This window comes from Lithobates pipiens, unplaced genomic scaffold (genome assembly GCF_037356315.1).
Source record: "Lithobates pipiens isolate NorthernLeopardFrog02 unplaced genomic scaffold, aLitPip1_a1.2 Scaffold_19, whole genome shotgun sequence".
Classification (NCBI taxonomy): Eukaryota; Metazoa; Chordata; class Amphibia; order Anura; family Ranidae; genus Lithobates; species Lithobates pipiens.
In genome coordinates this window covers 289,513,130-289,540,218 of record NW_027507764.1, presented here as the reverse complement: position 1 = coordinate 289,540,218, position 27,089 = coordinate 289,513,130, and the positions used below count along the sequence as shown (strand labels likewise).

The 27,089-nt window shown below is 41.8% G+C and overlaps 1 protein-coding gene across 3 annotated transcripts in view; it reads left to right on the top strand.

The window, feature by feature from the left end:
* CTNNAL1 (catenin alpha like 1) overlaps nucleotides 1–27,089 on the top strand; it is a 417,111-nt gene that overhangs the window by 282,669 nt on the left and 107,353 nt on the right. For all 3 annotated transcript variants that reach the window (XM_077492001.1, XM_077492002.1, XM_077492003.1), the window contains exons 9-10: nucleotides 20,287–20,445; nucleotides 26,804–26,896. In XM_077492001.1, the coding sequence (XP_077348127.1) occupies nucleotides 20,287–20,445; nucleotides 26,804–26,896 (252 nt within the window). The remainder of the gene's footprint in view (nucleotides 1–20,286; nucleotides 20,446–26,803; nucleotides 26,897–27,089) is intronic.

Sequence of the window (27,089 nt, the reverse complement as noted above, 5' to 3'; positions counted from 1 at the left end):
AGTATGGGGTACAATGTACCCCTACCCATTCACCTGTAAAATAAAAGTACAAAAAAAAAACACAACACACGAGATAAAATACTTTATTGCACAGCTCCGGGGGTCTTCCGTCTTCGGTGGTCTTCTCGCCGGACCCCTCCGCTATCTTCTTGTAGCTCTTTTGCTAGCGGAGGAGTCCGGCTTTCTTCCTCGCCGCCGGCCTCTTCTCCCGACTTTGGGGGTCTTGTCCCCCTCTTCGGTTCTTCTGCCAGGCCACTGCGCCTTCTTATAGCTCTTTTACAGGCGGTGGCCCAGTCTTCTGTCGCCGCCGCCGCCTTCCGTTTTTCTTCTTCTTCTTCTCCAGGAGATGTTGACTCGACGATCTCTCCGGCCACAATGCCAGGGCCGCGCTGCTCGGCCACTTATATAGGGACAAGGGGCGGTGTCACATGGCTTTATGTCACATGGGTTGGTCACATGGGTTGATGTCACATGGGGACTTTGACATCGTAAGGGGGCGGGGTCACCATGTGACACCAACCCATGTGACATAAAGCCATGTGATTCCGATAAGCCCCCCGCCCGCAGACCCCGACAACCAACGGCCAGGGTTGTCGGGAAGAGGCCCTTGTCCTCATCAACATGGGGACAAGGTGCTTTGGGGTGTTGAGGGCACGCGGCCTGGTATGGCTCACGCGCTCGCTCGCCCCCCTTTCCTGGCCGGCCGGGTAGCGTGCTCGGACAAGGATCTGTTGTGGACTTGGGGGGGGGGGATCCCCACGCTGATTTTTTTCAGCGTTGGGGTTCCCCTTTAAGTCCATACCAGGCGGCGGGGCCAGCGACGTCTCCTTCGCGGGCCCTGCCTACCTGGAGACCCGATCGAAATAAGCGGACTTTTCTCCGGGCGGGAAAAGTCCGCTCATTTCAAAAGTTCGGCGGACTGGCATACACACGGCCGGATTTTCCGCCGAAATGCGAGTACGACGGACAGAATTTCGGAAAAAGCAAAATTCTTAGTACGCCGGACTGCACGCTGAAATGTGTTTCGGCGGACTAAGCTCGTGTGTACGCGGCATTAGATTGCACACAGGTGGACATCATTTCACTAATTATGTGAATTCTGAAGGTGTAATTGGTTGCACCAGAGCTTTTTATGGGCTTCATAACAGAGAGTGAATACATACGCACATGCTAATTATCAGTTTTTTTTATTTCTGAAAAATAGTTTTATGTTTATTTTTCTAAATTTACTTTACCAACTTACCGGTAGACTATTGCGTTCTGATCCATCACATATAATTCAGATTAAAAAAAATTGAACAAAAGACTATAAGGTAACAAAATAGGCAAAAAGCCAAGGGGGGGGGGGGGGGGGGTGGTTGGGGGTGAATACTTTTGCAAGGCACTTTAATGTGGAACATGGTGTTTAAAAAAAAAAAAAATTCTAAAGCTGATCAATAGCTTTACTAGCAATTACGATAACTTAAAAGCCAGTGCTGGCTGCCCCCACCAATTAAAACACAGCTGACTGCAAATTTTGTGTCTATGAAATGCTCTGTGAATGAGTGAAACCAGAGAGAATAATTTCAACTGAAGCTCTCTGTTGTGGAGGGAATATTAAATTACCTTGAAGTCTCTCTAGCTTTGCCACAGTTTGGAAACAATTTTCTTCATGCGAGGCCCCTGCTGTGTGAGATCATTTTAATAAACTCTCTAAGAAACTAATGAGCTGATTGCACGAAACTTTAAATGCTGTGATCTTCTTCTTCTTCTTTTTTTTTTTTTTTTCTCTCGTTAAAATTACTTAGTGATATTAAATAAAGAAACCTCTCAATACAGTAAAATAAAACCACCCTTTAATAAATGTGATGGCTGCATTCTTCTTTTTTTTTTATTTTTTTATTTTTTTTAGGCTTTCTTCAATATTCACAAAAGAACCAGCTCTCCTGGAAATGTAGCAGTTACGGAGATGGGACAAACCATTTACCACTGACGAGTGCTTACAGTGATCAGCTTTTATTTAAAACTTGTATCCCAAACGAAAAGCTACTATATAGCTGCTATATAGCTGATTATAATGTGTTGGCTGGAGTTTGACTTTTGACTTCAATTTCTTCTGACTCCCCTCCCCCCAGACCATGCTTCTGTCCAAATGTGCCCCATATGCTTTTTCATCCAGAGTGGAGGCACTCTGATACAGGAGGTGTGTTACTGGCCAGATCAGGTGAAAACGGGTGGGGGGGGGGGAGCCTAAAATAAAACTAATGCAGCCACCATATCTAAGCTGTAATATTTTCATGTAGAAAAATGTAAAATACATTTGGGTGGCAAAAAATATATACATCCTCTGGGCAGTCAAATGTAAAACAGGCCGCTTGTCCGGGCACACATGACTGCCATCCGATCTGATCCATCACTGATGGGTTTTAGCGGACAGGATCATATCGAATGTAGCAGTTGTCAACAAACCTATCCGTTGATACCCATCTCTCCATAGAGGAGACTAAAGGGTCCGATCTGGTCCGCCTGCATAAATAGGCCCTCAGAGAGGTTTCCTTTAACTTCCTCCCTGGGGGACAACCTTTTTTTTTTTTTACCAGATGGGAACTGAAGGAATCTCTGGTGGCAGTAAAACCTGACTGGATTTATTATGCCTTTCCATTCTTTAATGATTTTTTTCTACAGATACACTTTAAACTATTGTTGTGGACAACCAAGTTTTTTTTTGAGTTGTCTTAGATTTTGGGTTTGTTACCCCAGAAAATTTGCACAGAAGTACACAACACATTGCCTGGGAAAACCATTTTGCCTCTTCTTTCTTTTTTTTTTTTTTTGGTTACTGAACATTCTTGAAACTCCATGTTCTTTATTGACCTTGGATAAATTTGATCTTTATTGGGGAGGAAGTATTTAAAAAATGTGGCACTGCAGAAATTATACTTTACTGAATTAAACACTATAGACCCAAATGTGGTACTGATGTTCTTCAATTAAGTCTGCAGTAAAGAGACAGCTGAGGTGCCAGACTAGTTTATGCATAGTGTTAGTGCAGAACCAAACATTCCTTGGCTTACAGCCAAGTAAAGTGCCATCTTAGCCTCTGTTTGACGTAGGCACAGGAAGATAACCTTGCCATTCAAAAGAATAAGAAACCCCACAGTAACCAGAACAATGCAAACTCTATTCGATTTAGCACTAGATTCAATACTAAGGCATTTGACATTCAACGAGTCATCCAGCGCAATTAGAACATCCTTAAGCAAGATCTAATCCTGAGTCAGGTCTTTCCCCCTAGACCAGAAGTTGTAGTTCGTAAACCAAGTGATCTTGGAACCCTCATAGCACTGATCCGAGTACACAAAGCCCAGAACAAAAATAAGGTCCTCATCGGCCCTTGGCCATCAATATTTGACCAAAAGAACTACAAATGTCGACTAACAAATTGTGAGGCTTGTGCATTCAAGTCTCACCGTAAGATGATAGTAGTGGGGACAGACGTATATAGGATAGTGAAGCATTGCTCAATACTCTAAAGCAATACTTCAATATAAAGTGCTAATATACACCTCACATCCCAATGTGCAAACAGTGCAAGACAGTATCATGGAAAAATATATATAGAAATAACAAGGATGAATAATCCAATAATATAGTGCATCCAAAATATCAAAAAGTTATAGAAAAATTGTCTGAGTGTAATGCAAAAAAGTAAAAAGGGGTAAAGAGAGGAACGAGTTTAATTATAGATGAAATATGATAGCCTGTAGATATCCTTCTCCAATCCACACCCAGTGTGTGCTAGCCCCTCTCACCTTAAAGATAGACCCTACATGGATCTAGTCGTGCATCAATGAACGTATAACACCAATATGTTCTTTTCCCCCTCTGTGGATGTATCCTAGACAAATGATCACTGCAGTATCAAGACTGTTTCTCCAAAGAATCCCAGTTCCATGATCAGCTCCTCTAAGATATTGTCCCGTAGCACTGGGCATCTTCTTGACCCACTCCTTTATTGCCTTGGCCATGGGTTTTTTGTCATTATCATGCTGGAATACCCATCTGTGTCCCATTTTCAATGCCCTGGTTGAGGGAAGGGAGGTTCTCACCCAAGATTTGACAGTACATGGCCCCGTCTATCATCCCTTTTTGATGTGGTAAAGTTTTCCTGTCCCTTCATCTGAACACAGTGAGTTGAGTTGATGTCAAAGTGCTTGATTTTGGTCTTATTTGACCACAACACTTTCACCCAGTTCTCCTCTGAATCAATCAGATTTTCATTAGCAGACTTCAGACAGGCCTGTACATGTGCTTTCTTGAGCAGGGGGACCTTGTGGGCGCTGCAAGATTTCAGTCATTCACGGCGTAGTGTTACCAATTGTTTTCTTGGTGACTATGATTCCAGCTGCCTTGAGATAATTGACCAGATTGCCCTGTGTAGTTCTGGACTCATTCTCATGATCATTGAAACTCCACGAGGTGAGGTCTTGCTTGGAGCCCCAGACCAAGGGAGATTGGCCATTATTTTGTGCTTCTTCCATTTGCAAATCGCACCGTTGTCACTATCTCCCCAAGATGCTTGACGATGGTCTTGTAGCCCATTCCAGCCTGGTGTAGGTCTACACTCTTTTCCCTGACATCCTTGGACAGCTCTTTGGTCTTGGCCATGGTGGAGAGATTGGAATCTGATTGTTTCTCTGGACAAGTGTCTTTAATACAGGTAACAAGCTGAGATTAAGAGCACTCCCTGTAAGAGTGCTCGTAATCTCTGTTCGTTACCTGTAAAGAAGACACCTGAGAGCCAGAAATCTTGCTGATTGATAGGGGATCAAATACTATTAAACTCATTAAAATACAAATACATTTATAGCTTTTGAAATGTGTTTTTCTGGATATTTTTGTTCTCTCTCGCTGTTAAAATAAACCTACCATTACATTTTGTAGACTGATCATTTCTTTGCCAGTGGGCAAATGTACAAAATCGGCAGGAAATCACATACTTTTCCCCTCACTGTAGGTACTGTAAATATCTCCTAAATGTGAACCGTTTAGGAAATATTTACTGTAGATGCAGCCAGTGACGTCACTGGTGCATGCACTCTGAAGGAATGGCATACCCGTGCCATTTCTTCAGAGTCCTGTGCTTTATATTGCAGCTCCTGCTTGCGTGGGAGTGACATCGAGACTCCAGCCACTCACACAGCCAGAATCCGCAATCCCAGAAGGAAAACCGAGTGAAGATTAAAGTGCCTTCAGCGGTGACAGCTTACTGCTGGAGGGCTTTAGAAGGCAAGTTTTGCATAATGTGTTAATATGCAATGCATATTGACATTGCCTTGCGGGTTTAAAAAACCCATCAGTTTTATACTGCTGATTCATTTAGTTCTGCTTTATAGGACAAACATCTGTTTTGGGCAGTGTTTGTATGAGAAATGACCATCATATGCAGACGTTTTGCAGAAAAAAATTCTCTTCACTCCGGTTCTTAAAATGTATAACTTTTATTGAATAGCCAAAGTGAACAAACGCAGATTAAGTCAGTTGACGGGTTTCGGCCTATAAAGCCTTAGTCATAACCACATTACAGACCTAAAACTTTTGAAATAAATAGCTCTAAAGATTACAGCCTCCACCCATTGATTGTCTTAATTGACTGCAGACAATTATCCAAAAAAGAGAATCGGATGCAATACATGGGGTGCAGACGCTGTGCCTGGCCTGGGATGAGATTATGTTGCAAACATTGTTCCAGTGAAATTGGTTAGTTAAGATTGCCCCTGGATTCTTTTTTTCTGGTAAAAATGGAAGGTGAAAAAGTTATTAGTAAAGTGACCATAAAGGCCATATCAAAAGTTAGCACCTGTACCTACAGATCTTTGTTGAAAAACTGAGAAATACCAATGTGTCTCTAAATGGGCAGTAGAGCAAAGACTTGAGGTTGTGTACATGCCTCATTTTATCTATGTAACTACACTTGTATGTGTATTTTAAAAATAGTAATTCTCTCAAATAGGCTATCAGTTAAGTTTTGAGACTTCAACAAGTGAGTGTAATCTGCTGGTATTAACATTCAGGTAAGCTGAGATACAGCAAAGTGTTGTATAACACTCCAAGGTCAACTGGAAATGAGTCACAATGCCAAATATAGAACAGACATCCGGTCTCCCAGTGACATGCAATTGGATCCTTCACTGTTTATTAATATTTAACTTCCACAGGTTCTTAGACAGCATCTCTTTAATCTGAACAGCTTTTGTGCATACATGTACTTTGTACAAATTGCCAATAAACCAGAGGACTAAAGTATGTAATAAAATGTAGTGCAGCATGGCATTTACTGGGGTCTCATATTGTAAAATAATTATAAATCTCAATACTCTGTATACTTAATAGAAAAAAACTTGATTCAGACCTCCATCAACACCCAAATTACATGGCACCTCATCCCGATTAGTAATATCAAAAGATTTTTTGGAAAAACCAAACCAGAAAAATGGGACATTAAGGGTGCGATATTCAAAAGAAGCAAAATATATGTATATAAAAAGTTTATAAATATTTTATTGTAACAATCCCATAAAAACAAACAGAGAAAGCAGCCTTTGTGATCATACAAAGATGTTATATACAACTTGCGATCCAGATAATGGTTTGGTTGAGGTAGTTGTAATTGGCTTATCCCGACATGTTTCGCTTATTGCTTCATCAGAGGATATACAAACCCCACTTCACCAACCCATCTATCGCCAAAAAGGTCGTCCAGATGAAATAAAAGATGCAAGGGCAGCGGGCCCAGCAGCCAAATAATATAGCAAGGAGGGCACAGACAGCGGATGCTTGATAAAGGAGTAAAATTTCTTTCTTGTAATCCACTATTAGATGTTAGACCACTAGGGGTATCCAAGAGCCCATTAAGGGTGGACTGGGCTACAAGGGGCGCACCCACAAGCTTTTCAGCCTGTTTACAGGGTGTCATACAAATGCGTAGACCCTCTCCTAGCACGGTCCCTCCGGAGAGGGTCTACGCATTTGTATGACACCCTGTAAACAGGCTGAAAAGCTTGTGGGTGCGCTACCCCTTGTAGCCCAGTCCACCCTTAATGGGCTCTTGGATACCCCTAGTGGTCTAACATCTAATAGTGGATTACAGGAAATAATTTTTACTCCTTTATCAAGCATCCGCTGTCTGTGCCCTCCTTGCTATATTATTTGGCTGCTGGGCCCGCTGCCCTTGCATTTTTTATTTCATCTGGACGACCTTTTTGGCGATAGATGGGTTGGTGAAGTGGGGTTTGTATATCCTCTGATGAAGCAATAAGCGAAACATGTCGGGATAAGCCAATTACAACTACCTCAACCAAACCATTATCTGGATCGCAAGTTGTATATAACATCTTTGTATGATCACAAAGGCTGCTTTCTCTGTTTGTTTTTATGGGATTGTTACAATAAAATATTTATAAACTTTTTATATACATATATTTTGCTTCTTTTGAATATCGCACCCTTAATGTCCCATTTTTCTGGTTTGGTTTTTCCAAAAAATCTTTTGACTCTGTATACTTGTTTACACTCAAAATGCAGGAGCATTATATAAACATTTGGCTAGAATTCAAACGAACAGCCAAAGTCTGAAATGCACCCAAAGTTCAGTAAATAGCTGCCAGTACCTTAAAATAATGTCTGAGGACCCATTGCTTTTGAGTTTATGCAGCTGATGGCAGAAAAAGGCAAAATTGTCAATTTTTTTTTTTTTAGCTAATATCTTTAAACATCAAAGTAAGCTCCAGCTGTGCTACTTAGTAAGTACTGTCCCTTGCAAAAGTATTCACCCCCTTGGCTTTTTACCCATTTTGTTACATTACAGCCTTTAGTTCAGTATTTATCTGAATTCTATGTGATGGATCAGAACACAATAGTTTAAGTTGGTTCATAAAATTAGAATATATGCATAAAACTGTTTTTCAGAAATAAAAAAACTGATAATTGGCATGTGCGTATGTATTCACACCTTTATGAAGCCCATAAAAAGCTCTGGTGCCACCAGTTACCTTCAGAAGTCGCATAATTAGTGAAATGATGTCCACCTGTGTGCAATCTAAGTTTCACATGATCTGCAATTACATATACACACCTTTTTCAAAGGCCCCATAGGCTGCAACACCTAAGCAAAAGGCATCACTAACCAAACACTGCCATAAAGACACAGGAACTCTACAAACAAGTAAAGGACACTGTTACGTACAAGTCAGGGTTAAGTTATAAAAAAAAATATCCAAATCTTTGATCCCTAGGAGCACCATCAAATCTATTACAACCAAATGGAAAGAACATGGCACAAACAGCAAACCTGCCAAGAGACGACGGCACACCAAAACTCACGGAGTGGGCAAGGAGGGAATTATTCAGAGAGGCAGCACAGAGACCTAAGATGACCTTAGAGGAGCTGTAGAGTTCCACAGCAGAGACTGGAGTATCTGTACATAGGATGACAATAAGCCGTACGCTCCATAGAGATGGGCTTTATGGCAGAATGGCCAGAAGAAAGCCATTACTTTCAGCAAAAAACAAAATGGCGCCTTTTGAGTTTGCGAAAAGGCATGTGGGAGACTCCCAAAATGTATGGAGACAGGTGCTCTGGTCTGATGAGACTAAAATTTTACTTTTTGGCCATCAAAGAAAATGCTATGTCTGGCTTAAATTCAACATATCATCCAAAAAATACCATCCCCATGTTTTTCAGCAGTCGGGACTGGGAAACTGATCAGAGTTGAGGGAAAGATGGATGGTGCTAAATACAGGGATATTCTTGAGCAAAACCTATACCAGTCTGTGTGTTATTTGAGGGTAGGACAAAGGTTCACCTTTCAGCGGGACAATGACCCCAAACACACTGCTAAAGCAACACTTGAGTGGTTTAAGGGGAAACGTGTAAATGTGTTGGAATGGCCTAGTCAAAGCCCAGATCTCAATCCAATAGAAAATCTGTGGCCAGACTTAGATTGCTGTTCACAAGCGCAAGCCATCCAACTTGAGGGAGTTGAAGCAGTTTTACAAGGAGGAATGAGCAAAAATTCCAGTGGTAAGATGCGACAAGCTCATAGAGACTTATCCAAAGTGATTTGGAGCTGTGATAGCTGCAAAAGGTGGCTCTACAATGTATTGACTTTAGGGGGGTGAATAGTTATGCACATTGACTTTTTCTGTTATTTTGTCCCATTTGTTTGCTTCAAAAAAAAAAAAAAAAATCTTCAAAGTTGTGGGCATGTAATGTAAATGAAATGCTGCAAATCCTCAAACAATCCATTCCAGGTTAATTCCAGGTTGTGAGGCAAAAATACATGAAAAATGCCAAGGAGAGAATACTTTTACAAGTCACTGTAAGCAGCTAAGGTTTAGTGTAGATTAGTTCAGAAGGTTGAGTTTAGTGTTTGTACTTTTACCAGTTATTTAAAATGTATGTCAAAATGTTGAATACATGCACAGATGTTGCAGACCAGGGGTCTCTTCATGTAAAGTCCAACTGTTAAACATGTGCCATCATCCATTTGTTTGAATCTCATCTCATGAATTTTCTGTAGTACAGTTAAAAACCTTTTTATGTAGGAACTTGGTGTCTTTATTCCATGCCAGTAAGAGATTAATCTTGGGCATTGACTTGTGCCTGGGGCTAGAGCACGACACAATCTGTAGGTTAAAGCAGGCTTAAAGGAAAGTGACCCTGAGTTCTGGTCAGGCCAGGCAGGACCTATCCCAGGACATCCTGGGGTAATGTAGCATTTTGATAGCTATAATAAAAACAGTGCAGCGCATTAACAAAAGGCCATAAGAGAGCACCATCAAGTGTCCATATACGGTGATCCTATAAATAACAAGCAAGGTGAATGTTCAAACCAGCGCCAGCCTCCACCGATAGTAAGTACTAACCGCTCACCTCAATGCATGGACCTCTGGGAAAAAAATCAGATCAAACAAGCAGCCCCTTTATATGTGTACATATGCTGGTCCGCCCGATATCTGCATCACTGGAGACAGGTGTATACGCTAATAACATAGGTCTCGTGCATCCAGTTTATAGGCTCCAACATACTCCATCATATTCGTACATAGAATGATAATAGTGGTACAAATAGTGCTCTCCATATGATGCAATAAAATGTATTTGTTCAAAAATTTGCACTTACTAAAACATGCACTGTCACTCAGTACTAAGAATAAACAGCATAGCATCAATCACCACGAGGATGAACGGAGGACGCGTGTGACTTCACGTAGGTCCTCTGTTCATCCTGAGGTGAGCAGTTAGTACTTACTATCGGTGGAGGCTGTCACTGGTTTGAACGTTCACCTTGCCTGTTATTTATAGGATCACCATATATGGACACTTGATGGTGCTCTCTTATGGACTTTTATATGTTTTTCTTTTATTGTTTTGTCGATGCACTGCACTATATTTACTTTTAGGGATTTGATATTTTGGCCCTTAGTGTTCAGCTGCTATGTGTTCGATTTTTGCGCTGATTAATTTATTGTGTTTTGAGAGCCCCTGTGAGAAATCATGTTATGGAACTGTATACCACAAGGGAGCTAGAGTACAAAAAAAAGGGTTAATTTATGCCAGTGTGTTTGCCTATATAACACTTATAGCAATAAAAATGTAGATATAACAAACACCAACACACTCTGTAAAATAGCATACTAAATATCTTAATGACGGTCACAAAAAATTGCGTAGGTTCTCTGATCCAGAGCTACAGTGGGAGGGGCTGGGTGGCCAGTGCGCTCTCACGTGACTTCCGGGCTGACGTCCGAGGGAGATCTTGGCCCCTCCCGCTGTAGCCCTGGATTGGAGTAGCAGTCACATGATCGGCCTGAAGATCTCTACAAAACTATTTTGAGGCCTTGTTTTTCGAAAAAAAACACTTGTACAGTGCATTATGGCTGGATACAAGAGGGGCTGGCAGACATTTTTTAAGGTTACAAACACTTTATGGATTTTCTGCCACTATACAAAGATAGGTGGACAGGTTACCATAAAATTAACAAGTTGCTTTGCTATACAGTAACACAACTTTGTATAATCTGAAGGTTTACTAAAGTTTGTAAGGACAGGGCCAAGTTTCTGACCTTAAAGTGGTTGTTAAGCCACTCTAACCTGCATACACCATCAGTGTGCTTCCTGTTGTAGTATCCCCCTCTGTGTGTGTGATTTATAAAAATAAATGCTGCCAGCTTTCTCATTTTCTGCTCTGAGAGATGAAGTGGCCAGGGCTAAGAGTCTCCTGCTGATGTCAGTCTGGAAGGGAGGAGGAGAGAGCTGGCTGGTCATGTGATCTCAATCTCAGCTATGAAATTGGGTATTTACAGCATTTATATTTATAAATCATTCACAGAGGGGGGCACTTCAGTAGAAGGCAGTGCTGATGTTGTATACATGTTAGTGTTATGAGAGTATCGGGGGGGGGGGGGGGGGGGAACAGGAGAGGAGAGCAGATAGCAGGCTGCTGATGGCAGAGGCATGTAAACTGACCATGGTTCTGGTCTCAGCTACCATGATGCATTGTGGTAAGTTTGCTGGGGTGGAACTGACAGGATCGGCCAAGTTTTTAAGGTGTTACAGGGGGCCAAATGACACAGAACAAGCACTGTTATATAACATGCTTTAAAGGAGCAGGATCCATTTTTTTTTGGAGTTAACCAATGCTTTAACCACTTGACCACTGGGCACTTAAACACCCTTAATAACCAGACCAATTTTCAGCTTTCGGTGCTCTCGCATTTTGAATGACAATTACTCAGTCATGCAACACTGGACCTATATGAAATTTTTGTCCTTTTTTTCACACAAATAGAGCTTTCTTTTGGTGGTATTTAATCACCGCTGGGTTTTTTATTTTTTGTGCTATAAAAGAAAAAATACCGAAAATTCTGTAAAAAAACGAATTTTTCTTTGTTTCTGTTAGAAAATTTAGCAGATTAGTAATTTTTTCTTCATAAATTTTGGCCAAAATTTATACTACTACATATCTTTGGTAAAAATAAGTACAAATTGGTGGATATTATTTGGTCTTTGTGAAAGTTATAGAGTCCACAAGCTATGGTGCCAATATCTGAAAATTGATCACACCTGAAGGACTGACGGCCTATTTCAATTCTTGAGACCCTAACATGCCAGAAAAGTACAAATACCCCCCAAATGACCCCTTTTTGTAAAGAAGACATTCCAAGGTATTTAGTAAGAGGCATGATGAGTTTTTTGAAGTTGTCATTTTTTCCCACAATTCTTTGCAAAATCAAGATTCTTTTTACTTTTTTTTTTTTTTTTTCACAAAATTGTCATATTATCAGGTTATTTCTCACACACAGCATATGCATACCACAAATTACACCCCAAAACACATTCTGCTATTACTCCCGAGTATGGTGATACCACATGTGTGAGACTTTTACACAGCGTGGCCACATACAGAGGCCCAACATGCATGGAGCGCCATCCGGTGTTCTGGAGCACCCAGGACAATTCTGACATTTCTCTCCTACATGTAAAAATCATCATTTATTTGCTAGAAAATTACATAGAACTCCAAAACATTATATATGTTTTTTTAGCAAACACCCTGGAGAATACAATGGTGGTCTTTGCAACTTTTTATCTCGCACGGTATTTGCGCAGCAATTTTTCAAATGCTTTTTTTTGGAAAAAAAACTGTTTTGTGCTTAAAAAAAAAAAAACACAGTAAAGTTAGCCCAATTTTAGCATAATGTGAAAGATGAAGTTATGCTGAGTAAATAGATACCTAATATGTCACTCTTCAAAATTGCACACGCTCGTGGAATGGCGGCAAACGTCGCTACTTAAAAATCCCCATAGGCGACGATTTACATTTTTTTTTACTGGTTATATGTTTTGAGTTACAGAGGAGGTCTAGGGCTAGAATTATTTCTCTTGCTCTAACGTTCGCAGCGATACCTCACATGTGTGGTTTGAACACCGTTTTCATATGTGGGCGGGACTTACGCATGCGTTCGCTTCTGCATGCGAGCACATGGGGACAGGGGCGCTTTAAAAAAAACATTTTTTTTTATTGTTCATTTTACTTTATTTATTTTAGTTTGACATTTTTTTCCCCAAAAATAATTTTTTTGATCACTTTTATTCCTATTACAAGGAATGTAAACATCCCTTGTAATAGGAATATGGCATGACAGGTCCTCTTTACAGTGATATGTGGGGTCAATAAGACCCACATCTCACCTCTAAGCTGGGAAGCCTGAAAAAAAAAAAAAGATTCTGGCTTTGATCGTATTAGCGATTCGGTAGAAGCGGCGGAGGGCGGCGGGAGATGTCTATGGCTGGGTATTGCAGGGTATCACCGACTATGGCTGGGTATCTCAGAGCATGGTGTTGCAGAGTACTGCGTTGCAGAGCATTGCAGGGTATTGGCGGGTGTTGCAGAGCATTGCAGAGTGTTGCAGGGTATTGGCGGGTGTTGCAGAGCATTGCAGAGTGTTGCAGGGTATCGGCGGGGGTTGCAGAGCATTGCAGAGTGTTGCAGAGCATTGCAGAGTGTTGCAGGGTATTGGCGGGTGTTGCAGAGCGTTGCAGGGTATTGCAGGGCGTTGCGGAGTGTTGCGGGGCGTTGCGGAGTGTTGCGGGGCGTTGCGGAGCGTTGCGGGGCGTTGCGGAGTGTTGCGGGGCGTTGCGGAGTGTTGCGGGGCGTTGCGGGGCGTTGCGGGGCGTTGCGGGGCGTTGCAGGGCGTTGCGGAGCGTTGCAGGGCGTTGCGGAGCGTTGCGGAGCGTTGCAGGGCGTTGCGGAGCGTTGCAGGGCGTTGCGGAGCGTTGCAGGGCGTTGCGGAGCATTGCAGGGCGTTGCGGAGCGTTGCAGGGCGTTGCGGAGCGTTGCAGGGCGTTGCGGAGCGTTGCAGGGCAATGCAGAGCGTTGCAGGGCAATGCAGAGCGTTGCAGGGCAATGCAGAGCGTTTGCAGAGCAATGCAGGGAATTTGCAGAGCAATGCAGAGTATTTGCAGGGAATTGAGGGGTTAATTTTCGGTGAGCAGCGATGTGGGCACTGCAGATGCAGCCCACATCGCTGCTGACACCGATCTCTTCCCCCTCCGCTGTACCGATCGGTACAGAGAGGGGAGGGAGGAACCGGCGTCATAACATGACGCCGGCTTGTTTACAAGTGATCACTCCGTCATTTGACGGAGCGATCACGTGGTAAACGGCCGCGATGAGCGGCCGTTTACCGTGATTCGTGATGCGCCGGGTCCACTGGACCCAGCGGTCACGGATGCTCTCGTGTGCGCGCGAGAGCAGAATTCTGGGAGGCCGTTAATTAACGGCCTCTGAGTTAAACAACCGCCCTGAAGCCGTTAATCGGCAATGGGCGGTTGTTAAGTGGTTAAGGGAGAAGGAGTGTTTTTTTTTTTTTTTTTTTTTTTTTTTATATATAGTTACATAGGTTGAAAAAAGACACAAGTCCATCCAGTTCAACCTTAAAAAAAATAAAATAAAATTGTACAATCCAATATATCCAATTTTATACCCACAGTTGATTCAGAGGAAGGCAAAAAAAAACAGAAGAGCATGCTCCAATTTGCTACAGCAGGGGAAAAAAAAGTTCCTTCCTGATTCCCCCATCAGATTTTCCCTGGATCAACTTTACCTATAAATGTTAGATTAGCTATTATGGTAGATTAGTGAATGGCCTTGCAGTGTTTGGCTTCTAAAATGTTGAGCGAGGATGTCTAAGGGCCTATTCACACTTCTCCAGTGCCTTGTGGGCCAGGAGAACATGCTTTAACGCAACACCTGTTGTGTGTGTTAACACATTGCAGTGCCATTCACCCCAATGTATTAATCCAATACACCTCCTATACACATGCAATGTAGCATACCGCAGCGCACAGTAGCATACTATAAAATCACACTACTAAACAAGAAATATCCATTGCTTGTGTGCTAGAATACAATAATGGTCAGGGAGTTTGCAGATGGCATTGGTGGAAAGCATGAAAACATGTATTCTGCATCACATGGAACAAAAGTTTAGGCTAGAAATTGGGTTCTGCAGGATATGTAGAAAATAGTGGCACTTATGACTCATTTAAATAAAATTATGGCAAAGGAAGTAGTAAATGCCAATCATTTAGGCTGTATTGTATATGTGTTATTGCATGGAAGAGCTGCACGCCTAGAATAGATTTTGTTTTGCCTTTTTTGAAAACATCTTTTCTTTTGCCAAATCTAAACTGGAAACAAATGGCACTCATTAGATGTGCTACCCAGGAGATAAATCTAGTTTCATGTACCCAGGAAAAAGATCTCTTCATTCTCAATACAAAGCACACACACAGTTGATTATTTTGTATTAAACTAGGAATTGTTCCTTGATTAAATTATTTCCTCTGCATGAAACAATTGTTATGCAGCTTTATTTGGATATAAAGGCAGAAGTGAGAGAGGAAAAGATGTGAATGTAAATTATCAGCCCATTTCTCTGGGGCTTGTCATTTGTACGAGTATTTATAAAAGCCTAGTTGCAAAACCCAAAGTATTATATTGGTGGTGCTTTTCATAAGAATAATGCTGGTTAGGCTCGGTTCACACCAGACGCGGCACGACTTGCCGCGCCGCGACCTCAGCGGCGACTTGCAAAATGACTTCTGTATAGAAGTCAATGCAAGTCGCCCGAGGTCGCCGCAAAAGTAGTACAGGAACCTTTTTTCTAAGTCGGAGCGACTCGAGTCGCTCCTACTAGAACGGTTCCGTAGTACAGAACGGGGGCGACTTGTCAAGTCGCGGCGCGGCAAGTCGTGCCGCGTCTGGTGTGAACCGAGCCTTAGAGTTGAACCTTTGTTTGGTATTGAAATTATTTAGAAAGTTGTGGAATGGGCCTGTCAGTATAAGAATTTTTGGCTGCGATGATGTAATTAGTCATTGCCTAATAAAAGGTATAAAAATATTTTGGAATGTGTTGGATTGCTATATAATTTGAGCTTTTAACATGGTTGGCATTACTATTAGCTGAAGTACTTGTTATTGTGTTGGTAGAGACGAGCAGGTGCTATGAATGGAGATCTGACCTGACCTCTTGAGCCTAAGGAATTGGCCATTTTGGATTTTTTCTTAATGTTTTATACACACTGATGAAGGGGAAAAAAAGAAAGCCATGTCAGTCCAGATGTCTACACCCCACACTCGCACCTCCACACAATTTACATGTGAATACTATGTAATTATGAATGTTCAGCATACTAAGGTACCTTTTGGTATTACTTTTCTAATGGGCACCATGATTAGGTGGCTTACGGAAACTGCATACACAGGTAAAATGCCTTTTTTTTATTTATTTATTTATTTATTTTAATACATCTGAATCTTGCTGTATTGTTAGGATTTTAACGTGGAATGGTGTGTGGCTGTGTTGACTGGTAGCTAGCGTATACTGTACACTGTAAATAAATTGATGACTTTGTAAACAAATTGAATTCCAAAGGTGACAAACTGTAGATGCTTATGTCTGTACTGTACAAGGATTTGCCATGATTCCAGGGCATTTAAAGATAAATTGAGATGCAGTAATAATAGTGTACAGTATCTCACAAAAGTGAGTACACCACTCACATTTTTGTAAATTTTGCTACAATGTAAAGTGTACAGCTTGTATAACAGTGTAAATTTACTGTCCCCTCAAAATAACTCAACACACAGCCATTAATGTCTAAACCGCTGGCAACAAAAGCGAGTACACCCCTAAGTGAAAATGTCCAAATTGGGCTCAGTGTCAATATTTTGTGTGGTCACCATTATTTTCCAGCACTGCCTTTAAGTGGTTGCAAAACCTTTTTGTTGACTTTTACCTATAGGTAAGCCTTATTCTAGGCTTACCTATAGGAAATATCTCCTAAATGTGCGCCATGTAGGAGATATATTACTTGTAGTGCACCAATGTCGTCATCAGTGCATGCGCTGTGAAGAAACAGACCGCTGTTCCATGACTGCTGCCACACGCATGCGCGGGAGTGACGTCATGCGACTCTGGGCAGTCAGAGCCGGAGTCCGTGGCCCTGGAAGGAAGAGGGGGGGGGGGTGAGGATGGACGCAGCCTGCTTAGGGGAACGCGTGAGTTTTGTTTGCAGGTAAGTGTCGTATAATAGGCTAGTATGCAGTGCATACTAGCCCATTATGCTCTTCATATACAGGCCTTTGTGGGGAGCAAAAGAGGAAGTAAACCCATCAGGGTTTACTTCCTCTTTAACCCTCTCGGGCACAGAGTTAACCAGAGCTTCCCAGGTTGCCACTGGAGTCCTCTTCCACTCCTCCATGATGACATCACGGAGCTGGTGGATGTTGGAGACCTTGCACTCCTCCACCATCTAAGGATGCCCTACTGATGTTCAATATGGTTTAGGTCTGGAGACATGCTTGGCCAGTTAATCATCTTTACCCTCAGCTTCTTTAGCAAGGCAGTGTGTGGGGTCATTATCATGTTGGAATATTGCTCTGCGGCCCAGTTTCCGAAGGGAGGGGATCATGCTCTGCTTCAGTATGTCACAGTACATGTTGGCATTTATGGTTCCCTCAATGAACTGTTACTCCCCAGTCCCGGCGACATTCATGAAGCCCCAAACTATGACACTCCCACCACTGTGCTTGACTGTAGGCAAGACACACTTGTCTTTGTACGCCTCACCTGGTTGCTGCCGCACACGCTTGATACCATCTGAACCAAATAATTTTACTTGGTCTCATCAGACCATAGTACATGGTTCCAGTAATCCATGTCCTTAGTCTGCTTGCCTTCAGCAAACTGTTTGCGGGCTTTCTTGTGCATCATCTTTAGAAGAGACTTCCTTCTGGGATGACAGCCATGCAGACCAATTTCATGTAGTGTGCGGCATATGGTCTGAGCACTGACAGGCTGACACCCCACCCTTCAACCTCTGTAGCAATGCTGGCATCACTCATATGTCTATTTCCCAAAGACAACCTCTGGATATGGCGCTGAGCACGTGCACTGAACTTCTTTGGTCGACCATGGTGAGACCTGTTCTGAGTGGAACCTGTCCTGTTAAACCGCTGTATGGTTTGGCCACCTTGCTGCAGCTCACTTTCAGGGTCTTTGCAATCTTCTTATAGCCTAGGCCATCTTTATGTAGAGCAACAATTCTTTTTTTTCAGATTCTTTGCCATGTTGAACTTCTGGTCACCAGTATTAGAGAGATAGCATCAAATTTAACACACCTGCTCCCCATTCACACCTGAGACCTTGTAACACTAACAAGTCACATGACAGCGGGGATGGAAAATGGCTAATTGGGCCCAATTAGTGTACTGACTTTTGTTGCCGGCAGTTTAGACATTAATGGCTGTGTTGGGTTATTTTGAGGGGACAGCAAATTTACACTGTTATACGAGTTGTACACTCACTACGTTACATTGTAGCAACATGTAATTTCTTCAGTGTTGTCACATGAAAAGAGATATTTACAAAAATGTGAGGGTTGTACTCACTTTTGTGAGATACTGTATGTTAAAGGGGATAGACAAGTGTAAACTTTTGCCAAAGGGTAATAGGCTTGTACCTGTGCCTTTTAAAACCACCTGGAAACTCTTCTAATCTTATAAAATTCATTTGGTAATCTCTTCATGAATTTAACCTGGTTGTATCAAGAATTTGGAGGTGTGTGAGCTTACTACAAAAAGTGGCCCATTTATAATTTGAACTGAATTTGTGTTATGGTGCTTTTTATATAAATGACCACAGTTGTATGGTACACAACTGTGGTTTAATCCTTGTAGCAATTATGTTTTTCGTTTGTTACTTTGGTATGTTTGATAGGATAGATGTATTAAGCATATTTACAGGACTCTGACTTTTTTTGTCTGAAGCAAGAATATTTTTATAATGCCGAGCAGGGAAAAGTTAAAACATTCATCTGTCGCTATACCTTATGGAGAAATTTGAGAGAGTGTAAATGGAGTAGAATTTTTGACTGGTTCTTAAAGCTGTGCATAGCCCTTTTGGGGATATGTCCACTGACTTCCCATACCAATGAAATCCTGTTACAATCCATCACTGGGCAAAGTGAGGGGAGCATATACAGCAAGAAAAAAACTGTCTGAAGTTAAGTGACATACAAATTTAGTTGACTTTTAACACAGAAGTTTGAAAAATCTGGCAACTCCACAGCAGTATGAGGTTTACTTCAGAATGCTGATTTGCGTCAAGTGAACCACTATTTGAAGTCTCTTCAGTTGGTGTATAAATGGGTTATTTGGACAGCTAGCAATGCCAATCATTGGTATGTTCAAGCCCCACCAACCTTCACTGACAGATAATAGGTCAGAAGGTGTTATGCATTATTAGTGTATGGTTTTATGGCTGAGCTGACATAATATAGATTTACTTTAAATTTTACTAAGGCTTTAAACTCAGTGTGTATATAGATACTGTATAATTTATGATGATGCAGCCCAGAAGAAAGGGTGGAGAAGGGCGACCCATGAAAGTGCATATTGTGGAGGACTAGTCATAAGGCCTCGCACACTAGAAAATTTAAAAGCTGCTGTTTTTGGCTTCAGGTATTTTTTTTTACAGCCAGTAAGTTTCCCAGTATGTTATTCTATGTGTCCATGCACACATAGGCTGTTATCAGTGTTTTTTGTCAGGGCCGTTTTCTGGATGATGATCCCCAGAACTAGTGGGGTTTAAGAAGTTTCTGAGCTGTAAAAATGCTCCAACACTGATAAATGTTTAAAACTGATGAAAAATGCAGCTAGTCACCATTTTATCAGTATTTTTAAGCCATAACCTTTTTAGTAGAAGTATAGTTTTGCTAAAAAAAACAAAACAAAAAAAACTGAAAACAATACTTCAAAAACGCTGCAAAACCCATCTGTAGGCGGTTTTATAAAGACCAGTTTGCATGATACCCAAGAGGTGTACATGACCCTTTCACCTAAGGCACCTGGTCCACAGCATACTATATGACCTGTAATGTAGGTTATGGGTTCAAATACTCCAAGGACGCAAAGCCAAGCAGATATGGTCATCAGAACGTCTAATACTTTCCCACTTTTTAAGTCTTTACAAGTCATTTAAAAGTGTTTGGTTGGATTTTCAACCTAATTTGGCCATACGTAAGCCTTGCCAAGTCTGCAATCGCCTGATCTTGGTTAAAGGACATCCTTCTGAAACATCAGAAGCACAATCACAAATAACAATGTTACAAATTCAATGTGTGTTCTGCTGTTGTACTAGCATTGTATTATAATTCACTTTTCTAATGTCATTTAGCTTCACAGTTCAGCTACAACACTTGCTACAGACTTATTAAAATACCATGCAGATCATATGATCCTAAAGGCCTTGAAAATTGCTGGGGGAGAAGGAAATCTGGAAGCTGTGGCAGAATTTACCTGCAAGTTGTCAGAACAGAAAGAGCAGCTTGCAGAGGTGAGTTTCTGGTTTCCATGCAAACTGCTTTATTAATCTTAACTTATATAGAATGTTTACTGGTAAACAATATTATCATTCAGCTAATACATTCATGCAACAATCCAGATTCTTCTGCAATATAGGAATATTTGCCACTAGGATGAACCCCAACAGGCCGTCAGATTTACGCCATGTTTTATGTGCCAGATTAGGTATGGCTTCCAGGAGGCAATCTGGTGTTTACTGCTACTTCCAAAAGTTGGATCGTACATTACAGCCTTCTTTCTTCAAATATGCTGTACATGTAACTCTTTCTGTACCTTGCATTAGGATTGGGTCAGTGGTTGGTAATGAATTATTAAGTGTATGCCTCAATAAACAGATATAAAAGTGTGCATAAATAGCAGATAGTTTCATGGTGATAATGACAAATCTTTTGCCCGCAAGCTCAGGGTACAGGCTAACTGCCCAATTTCAGCAACCCAAAAATTGTATGCAGCTGAGTGGCAAGAAAGTATCAAAACCTAAAGCCCTAAAATGTGTCCCCTGTTTTGGTTTGTCATTTAAAAGAATACTTCCAGGAAACCAGAAATCAATCAGTGAGCTTCTAATGTTACCAACTAAACAATGGCCTAAATCAGAATGTTCGCTGTTTGCTCTTTTTTTTCTGACCTTGTAATGTACAGCATCTCACAAAAGTGAGTACACCCCTCACATTTTTGTGAATATTTTATTCTATCTTTTCATGTGACAACACCAAAGAAATTACACTTTGCTACAATGTAAAGTAGTGAGTGTACAGCTTGTATAACATTGTAAATTTGCTGTCCCCTCAAAATAACTAATATTTCACACTGGGGCAGTGGGTGCTTCAATGGTAAAGCACCGCTATTTTTAGCGGCGCTTTACCGTCAATTTGGGGGCACTTTTCGCCCCCAAGTGGGGTGCTTTTACCCCCGCTAGTGGCCGAGAAAGGGTTAAAACCACCGCAAAGCGCTGCTGCTGGCGGTATAGCTATGGTGTCCCATTGATTTCAAAGGGTATACACCGCTCCTTCACCGTTCCAAAGATGCTTCTAGCAGGACTTTTTTTTTAGCATCCTGCCAGTGCACCACTCCAGCATGAAAGACCTCGGGGCTGTCACATTGGAGAGACTGCAGCGGCTCTTTCAGGGGGCGCTTTGCAGGTGCCATTTTTAGCGTTATAGCGCCTGCAAAGCTCCCCAGTGTAAAAGGGGCCTAAGTGAAAATGTCCAAATTGGGCACATTAAGCCATTTTCGCTCTCCGGTGTTGACTCATTGGTGTTAAAAGGTTTCAGGTGTGAATGGGGAGCAGGTGTTTTAAATTTGGTGTTATCGCTCTGTTTCTCATACTGGTCACTGGAAGTTCAACATGGCACCATATGGCAAATAACTCTGAGAATCTGAAAAAATTGTTGCTCTATATAAAGATGTCCTAGGCCAGTGATCGCGAAACTTGGCACCCCAGATGTTTTGGAACTACATTTCCCATGATGCTCCACTACACTGCAAAGTGCCAGAGCATCATGGGAAATGTAGTTCCAAAACATCTGGGGTACCAAGGTTCACCATTACTGGCCTAGGCTATAAGAAGATTTGCCAAGACCCTGAAACTGAGCTGCAGCATGGCCATACAGCGGTTTAACAGGACAGGTTCCACTCAGAGCAGGCATGGTCGACCAAAGAAGTTGAGTGCATCTGCTCAGTGTCATATGCTGAGGTTGTCTTTGGGAAATAGACATATAAGTGCTGCCAGCATTGCTGCAGGGGTGTAAGGGGTGGGGATCAGCCTGTCAGTGCTCAGACCATATGCCACACACTGCATCAAATTGGTCTGCATGGCTGTCATCCTAGAAGGAAGCCTCTTCTGCACAAGAAAGCCCACAAACAGTTTTCTGAAGACGAGGACTTGGATTACTGTAACCATGTCCTGTGGTCTGATGAGACCAAGATAAACTTATTTGGTTCAGATGGTGTTAAGCATGTGTGGCAGCTACCAGATGAGGAGTACAAAGACAAGTGTGTCCTGCCTACAGTCAAGCATGGTGATGGGAGTGTCATGGTCTGGGGCTGCATGAGTGCTGCTGGCATTGGGGAGCTACAGTTCATTGAGGGAACCATGAATTCCAATATGTACTGTTACATACTAAAGCGGAGCATCATCCCTTCTCTTCAGAGACTGGGCCACAGAGCAGTATTGCATCATAATGACTCCAAACTAGGGGTGCACCGAATGGAACTTTTGGTACTGAAAATTAAGGATACATTAGGCTGAAAATGACAGTTTTTAAAAAATATTTATATTTTTATAGATAATTGTATTCCACTTTTTAATTAATATCATCAGAATAAATGAATATGAATATGTTGTTGGCCATTATTGTCGCCTTTAGTTCAAGAAAGGTCAAGAAAAATTCAGTCTCTAACCATCTCTTGTATAGATGTCTGCAATCTTACTTAAGCTTAAATACACTGCTAATTGCTAATAGTATTAGAAAAATTTCCATTTGGTGCACCTCTATCGGGCATGATGCAAGAGATCAATGTAGCCTCACCAGTGCCAGTCACATGCAGCCTGCCTGTGCCCAGCAGCCTCACCAGTGCCTGTCATATGCAGCCTGCCAGTGCCCATCAGCCCCACCAGTGCCCATCAGCCCCACCAGTGCCCATCATATGCAGCTTGCCAGTGCCCAGTAGCCCCACCAGTGCCCATCATATGCAGTTTGCCAGTGCCCAGCAGCCTCACCAGTGCCCATCATATGCAGCTTGCTGTTTTTTTTAATTCGGCCGAATGCAAAAACAGTTCTTGGGCGATAATCTTCAGCGGCCGAAATTTCAGTGCACCTCTACCCCAAACACACCTCCAGGATGACCACTGCCTTGCTAAAGAAGTTGAGGGTATGGGTGATGGACTGGCCAAGCATGTCTCCAAATCTAAACCATTTTGATCATCTGTGTGACATCCTCAAATGGAAGGTGGAGGAGCGAAAAGTCTCTAACATCCACCAGCCCTGTGATGTTGTCATGGAGCAATAGAAGAGCACTCCAGTGGCAACCTGTGAAGCTCTGGTAAACTTCATGCCCAAGAGGGTTAAGGCAGTGCTGGAAAATAATAGTGGCCACACAAAATATTGATATTTTGGGCCCAATTTGGACATTTTCACTTAGAGGTCTACTCTCTTTTATTGCCAGCAGTTTAGACATTAATGGCTGTGTTAAAATAGAGTGTGGACAGCGCCTGCTTCTCTTAATGGCTGATAGAATACATTGAGGTGAAAACCGCAAGGGTTTACAACCCCTTTAAAGTGCATATAGTGATAATTGTGCTGAACAGAGTCTTTGCTTGTGCAAAGGGTGCTGTAGTGCTCAGTGTCCCCTAGGTGTCAATGCATCCACCTCCCGGGGGTAGTTTAACCACTTCCCGACCAGCGCACGACGATGTACGTCGACAGAATGGCACGGGCAGGCATATTGGCGTACATGTACGTCCAATATTCGTTGCCGCCGTGCCATCGGGAGCGCGCCGGCGGCGGCGCGCTCCCGCGCTGGTCGGGACCCCCGTGAGTCCGGTCGCGGGACCCGCGGACTCGATCACCGCGGGCATCCCCGCGATCGTCTCACGGAGCGGCCGAATGGAGGAAATGCTGTATAAACAACATTTTCCCATTCTGCCTAGCAACTAGTGACGCTGATCTCTGCTCCATGTGATTGGAGCAGAGATCAGTGTACACTAAATGAAAGCCCAACCCCCCCACAGTTAGTAACACACCCCTAGGAACACTTAACCCCTACACTGCCACCCACAGGTTAATCCTTTCACTGCCAGTGTCATTTACACAGGAATCACTGCATTTATATAGCAGTGATTACTGTATAAATGACAATGGTCCCAAAAATGTGTCACAAATGTCCGATGGGTCCCCGACAATGTCGCAGTCACAATAAAAATCGCACATCGCCGCCATTACTAGTAAAAAAAAAAATAATAAAAAATTATTAATAAAAATGCTATAAAACTATCCCTATTTTGTAAACGCTATAACTTTTGCGCAAACCAATCAATAATCGCTTATTGCGATTTTTTTACCAAAAATATGTAGAAGAATACGTATCGGCCTAAATTGAGGGAAAAAAATGTTTTTTTATATATTTTTGGGGGATATTTATTATAACAAAAAGTAAAAAATAATGCGTTTTTTTCAAAATTGTCGCTCTATTTTTGTTTATAGCGCAAAAAATAAAAACCGCAGGGGTGATCAAATACCACCAAAAGAAAGCTCTATTTGTGGGAAAAAAAGGACGTCAATTTTGTTTGGGAGCCACGTCGCACGACCACGCAATTGTCAGTTAAAGCGACGCAGTGCCGAATCGCAAAAAGTGGTCTGGTCTTTGACCAGCAAATTGGTCCGGTCTGAAAGTGGTTAAAGATCCACACTCACCAGATGAGTTGAACTCCTCAGCCTTCTAGGAAAAAGTCTCTACTGTGCTTGTAGGACAATTAATGGGGACCAATACCAATATGGTGCCCTCTGGTGTCTCCTCTATAGTGGATGACCTCCAATTCTGGCTCTGGGGTTGCTTTTAGTTTGTCAATTCCCCCTCCTTGCTCAGACTCACAGTACCTCCAATAATGGCTCTCCCGACATGTTGGCGTAAGTGTAAGAGGCCTTAAAGAAACAATGAATGATTAGCTTTCCTGAAGCCTGTTCTGTTTAACTAAAGCTGGGTACACAACTTTTTTTCAGCTTGCTGGCTGAACGAAAACAAAAATGAGCCAACAGATTCCTGCGGCCACACAAGCGAGGTGAGTGCAGGAATCATTCCCACCCCACCCTGCTGGGACATTGTATTTTGACAGCAGGACTCTCCACTGTCAGAATACATTGATCAGTGCTGTAGCTGTTTGGATGCAAGCCACTGATCAAAGGTTTTCCAGTGGGTCTGTTAGACAGAAGGTGCTCTAACGATCACCTTCTGTTGAACAGAGAGGGCTATACACAGATCAAGATTCGACTGGTCTCTGCTGCACCAATCGGTTTTTATTCACCCTGTGGGTGAGTTGATTCGCTCACTGCCTAATCCCGGACTTGTCCTCTACCGGCTCCTTGCCGTCTATCACATGCAGAAAGCCAGTTGTAAAAGTCATAGGTTTGTCATGGTCACCAATCATATTCAAACCTACCTTGGAAGTCTGTGCTTAATGATAAAGAAAGGCAGGAAAGAGGAAGTTACACAGTGCTGGTTTCAGGAACCCAGAAATCCAATGAGGTGTGGTCTCTGGCCTTTGCGGATTACCAAAAACCTAAATTTAGGTAAATGCGCTTTCTGCCTTTTACCCTGCTACAAATTCTGCATTTGTAGCTCATTCGCTGGTTTCACTTCTTGCCTGGACTTGTTTCTTAAAATATAGTATTTTTTTTAATCTAATGTGTTTGTTTGTTTTGTTTTCCAATAGTATTGTACTGCTTATCATGAAAATGTGGTGGTTGTTTGTGTCAGTCATGTTCGTAGTGGAGCCCCAGATAACCGTAACAGCCTGAAAAGGCTCCTACCATTTTACACAAAACTAAGAAACAAAGTTTTGACTGCTCATGCACTTTAATGTATATGCTTTTGAAGCCATATTAATGTTTCAGAACGTTTAATAGCATTTTTATTCTTTTGTTCTTTTTGAGTGATGACAAAAAATAGTTGTATTTTAGTGTTCATGTTTTTTGGTAGATAGTGCTGTAAGTTCCATTTCATTCTGACAGATAACGTAAAACGAGATATATTAGAATTGTATGTTGCGGAGAGCAAGTAAACTTAAAGTGAAATGTAACGCTGCTCCTAAACATAAGACAATACTTTCCAGACTTGTATATTTTTCTTTTGTCCAGTTTTTTTTTTTTTTTAACCAACAAAATGACATGTTTCTTTGACAGTTTGCCTGTAATTGAATTCAGTAATGATGCGCAGGGAAAGAAAGTCTTCCCAGCAACAGCTTAAATGTTAAGTCTTTTACCATTTAATACTGTGAATACTTTCTTCAGTTTTGTTGTGTGGCTTAGATGCAAATATTGGTTAACTGAAGTAGTGTTTTGAGGAATTATCAAATTGGTATGATAGTTTACCTGAAACATCCTTTTAATTTGGACAGAAGTCGAAATGTTACAAGAAGCTAAAGACATGCAGAAAATTATGATATTGTATTTGTCATGCCTTGGACATCGGAAAGAAGCAAAAAAGATAAAAAACCTCCCACGGCAAAATAATTTGTTTTATTTCCATTCCTACATCACAGCTGAACAGTATAGACCTTTTTTTTCTAAAGCTGGATGTTTCATTTACTGAAGAATGTATGTTTTTACTTGCAGTCTTGTCGGTTGTTGAGACATGTTTCGGGTACAGAACCTTTGGAAATTACTTGTATTCATGCTGAAGATACCTTTCAGGTGACTGGTCCTCAGGTATGGAATTTTCTTTCCCTTGTTACCAGTATGTAAGCATAACAGAAATATGTGCAGTATTTATATTAGATCACATTGTGATTGTCAAGACTGTCTTTTGAAGATGAGAATGGAATTCCACTGTATTCTAGTAGATTACATAAGGGAACCTTTTAGTCCATACTGGAGGGGTATGCCTTCCCACCTGCACATT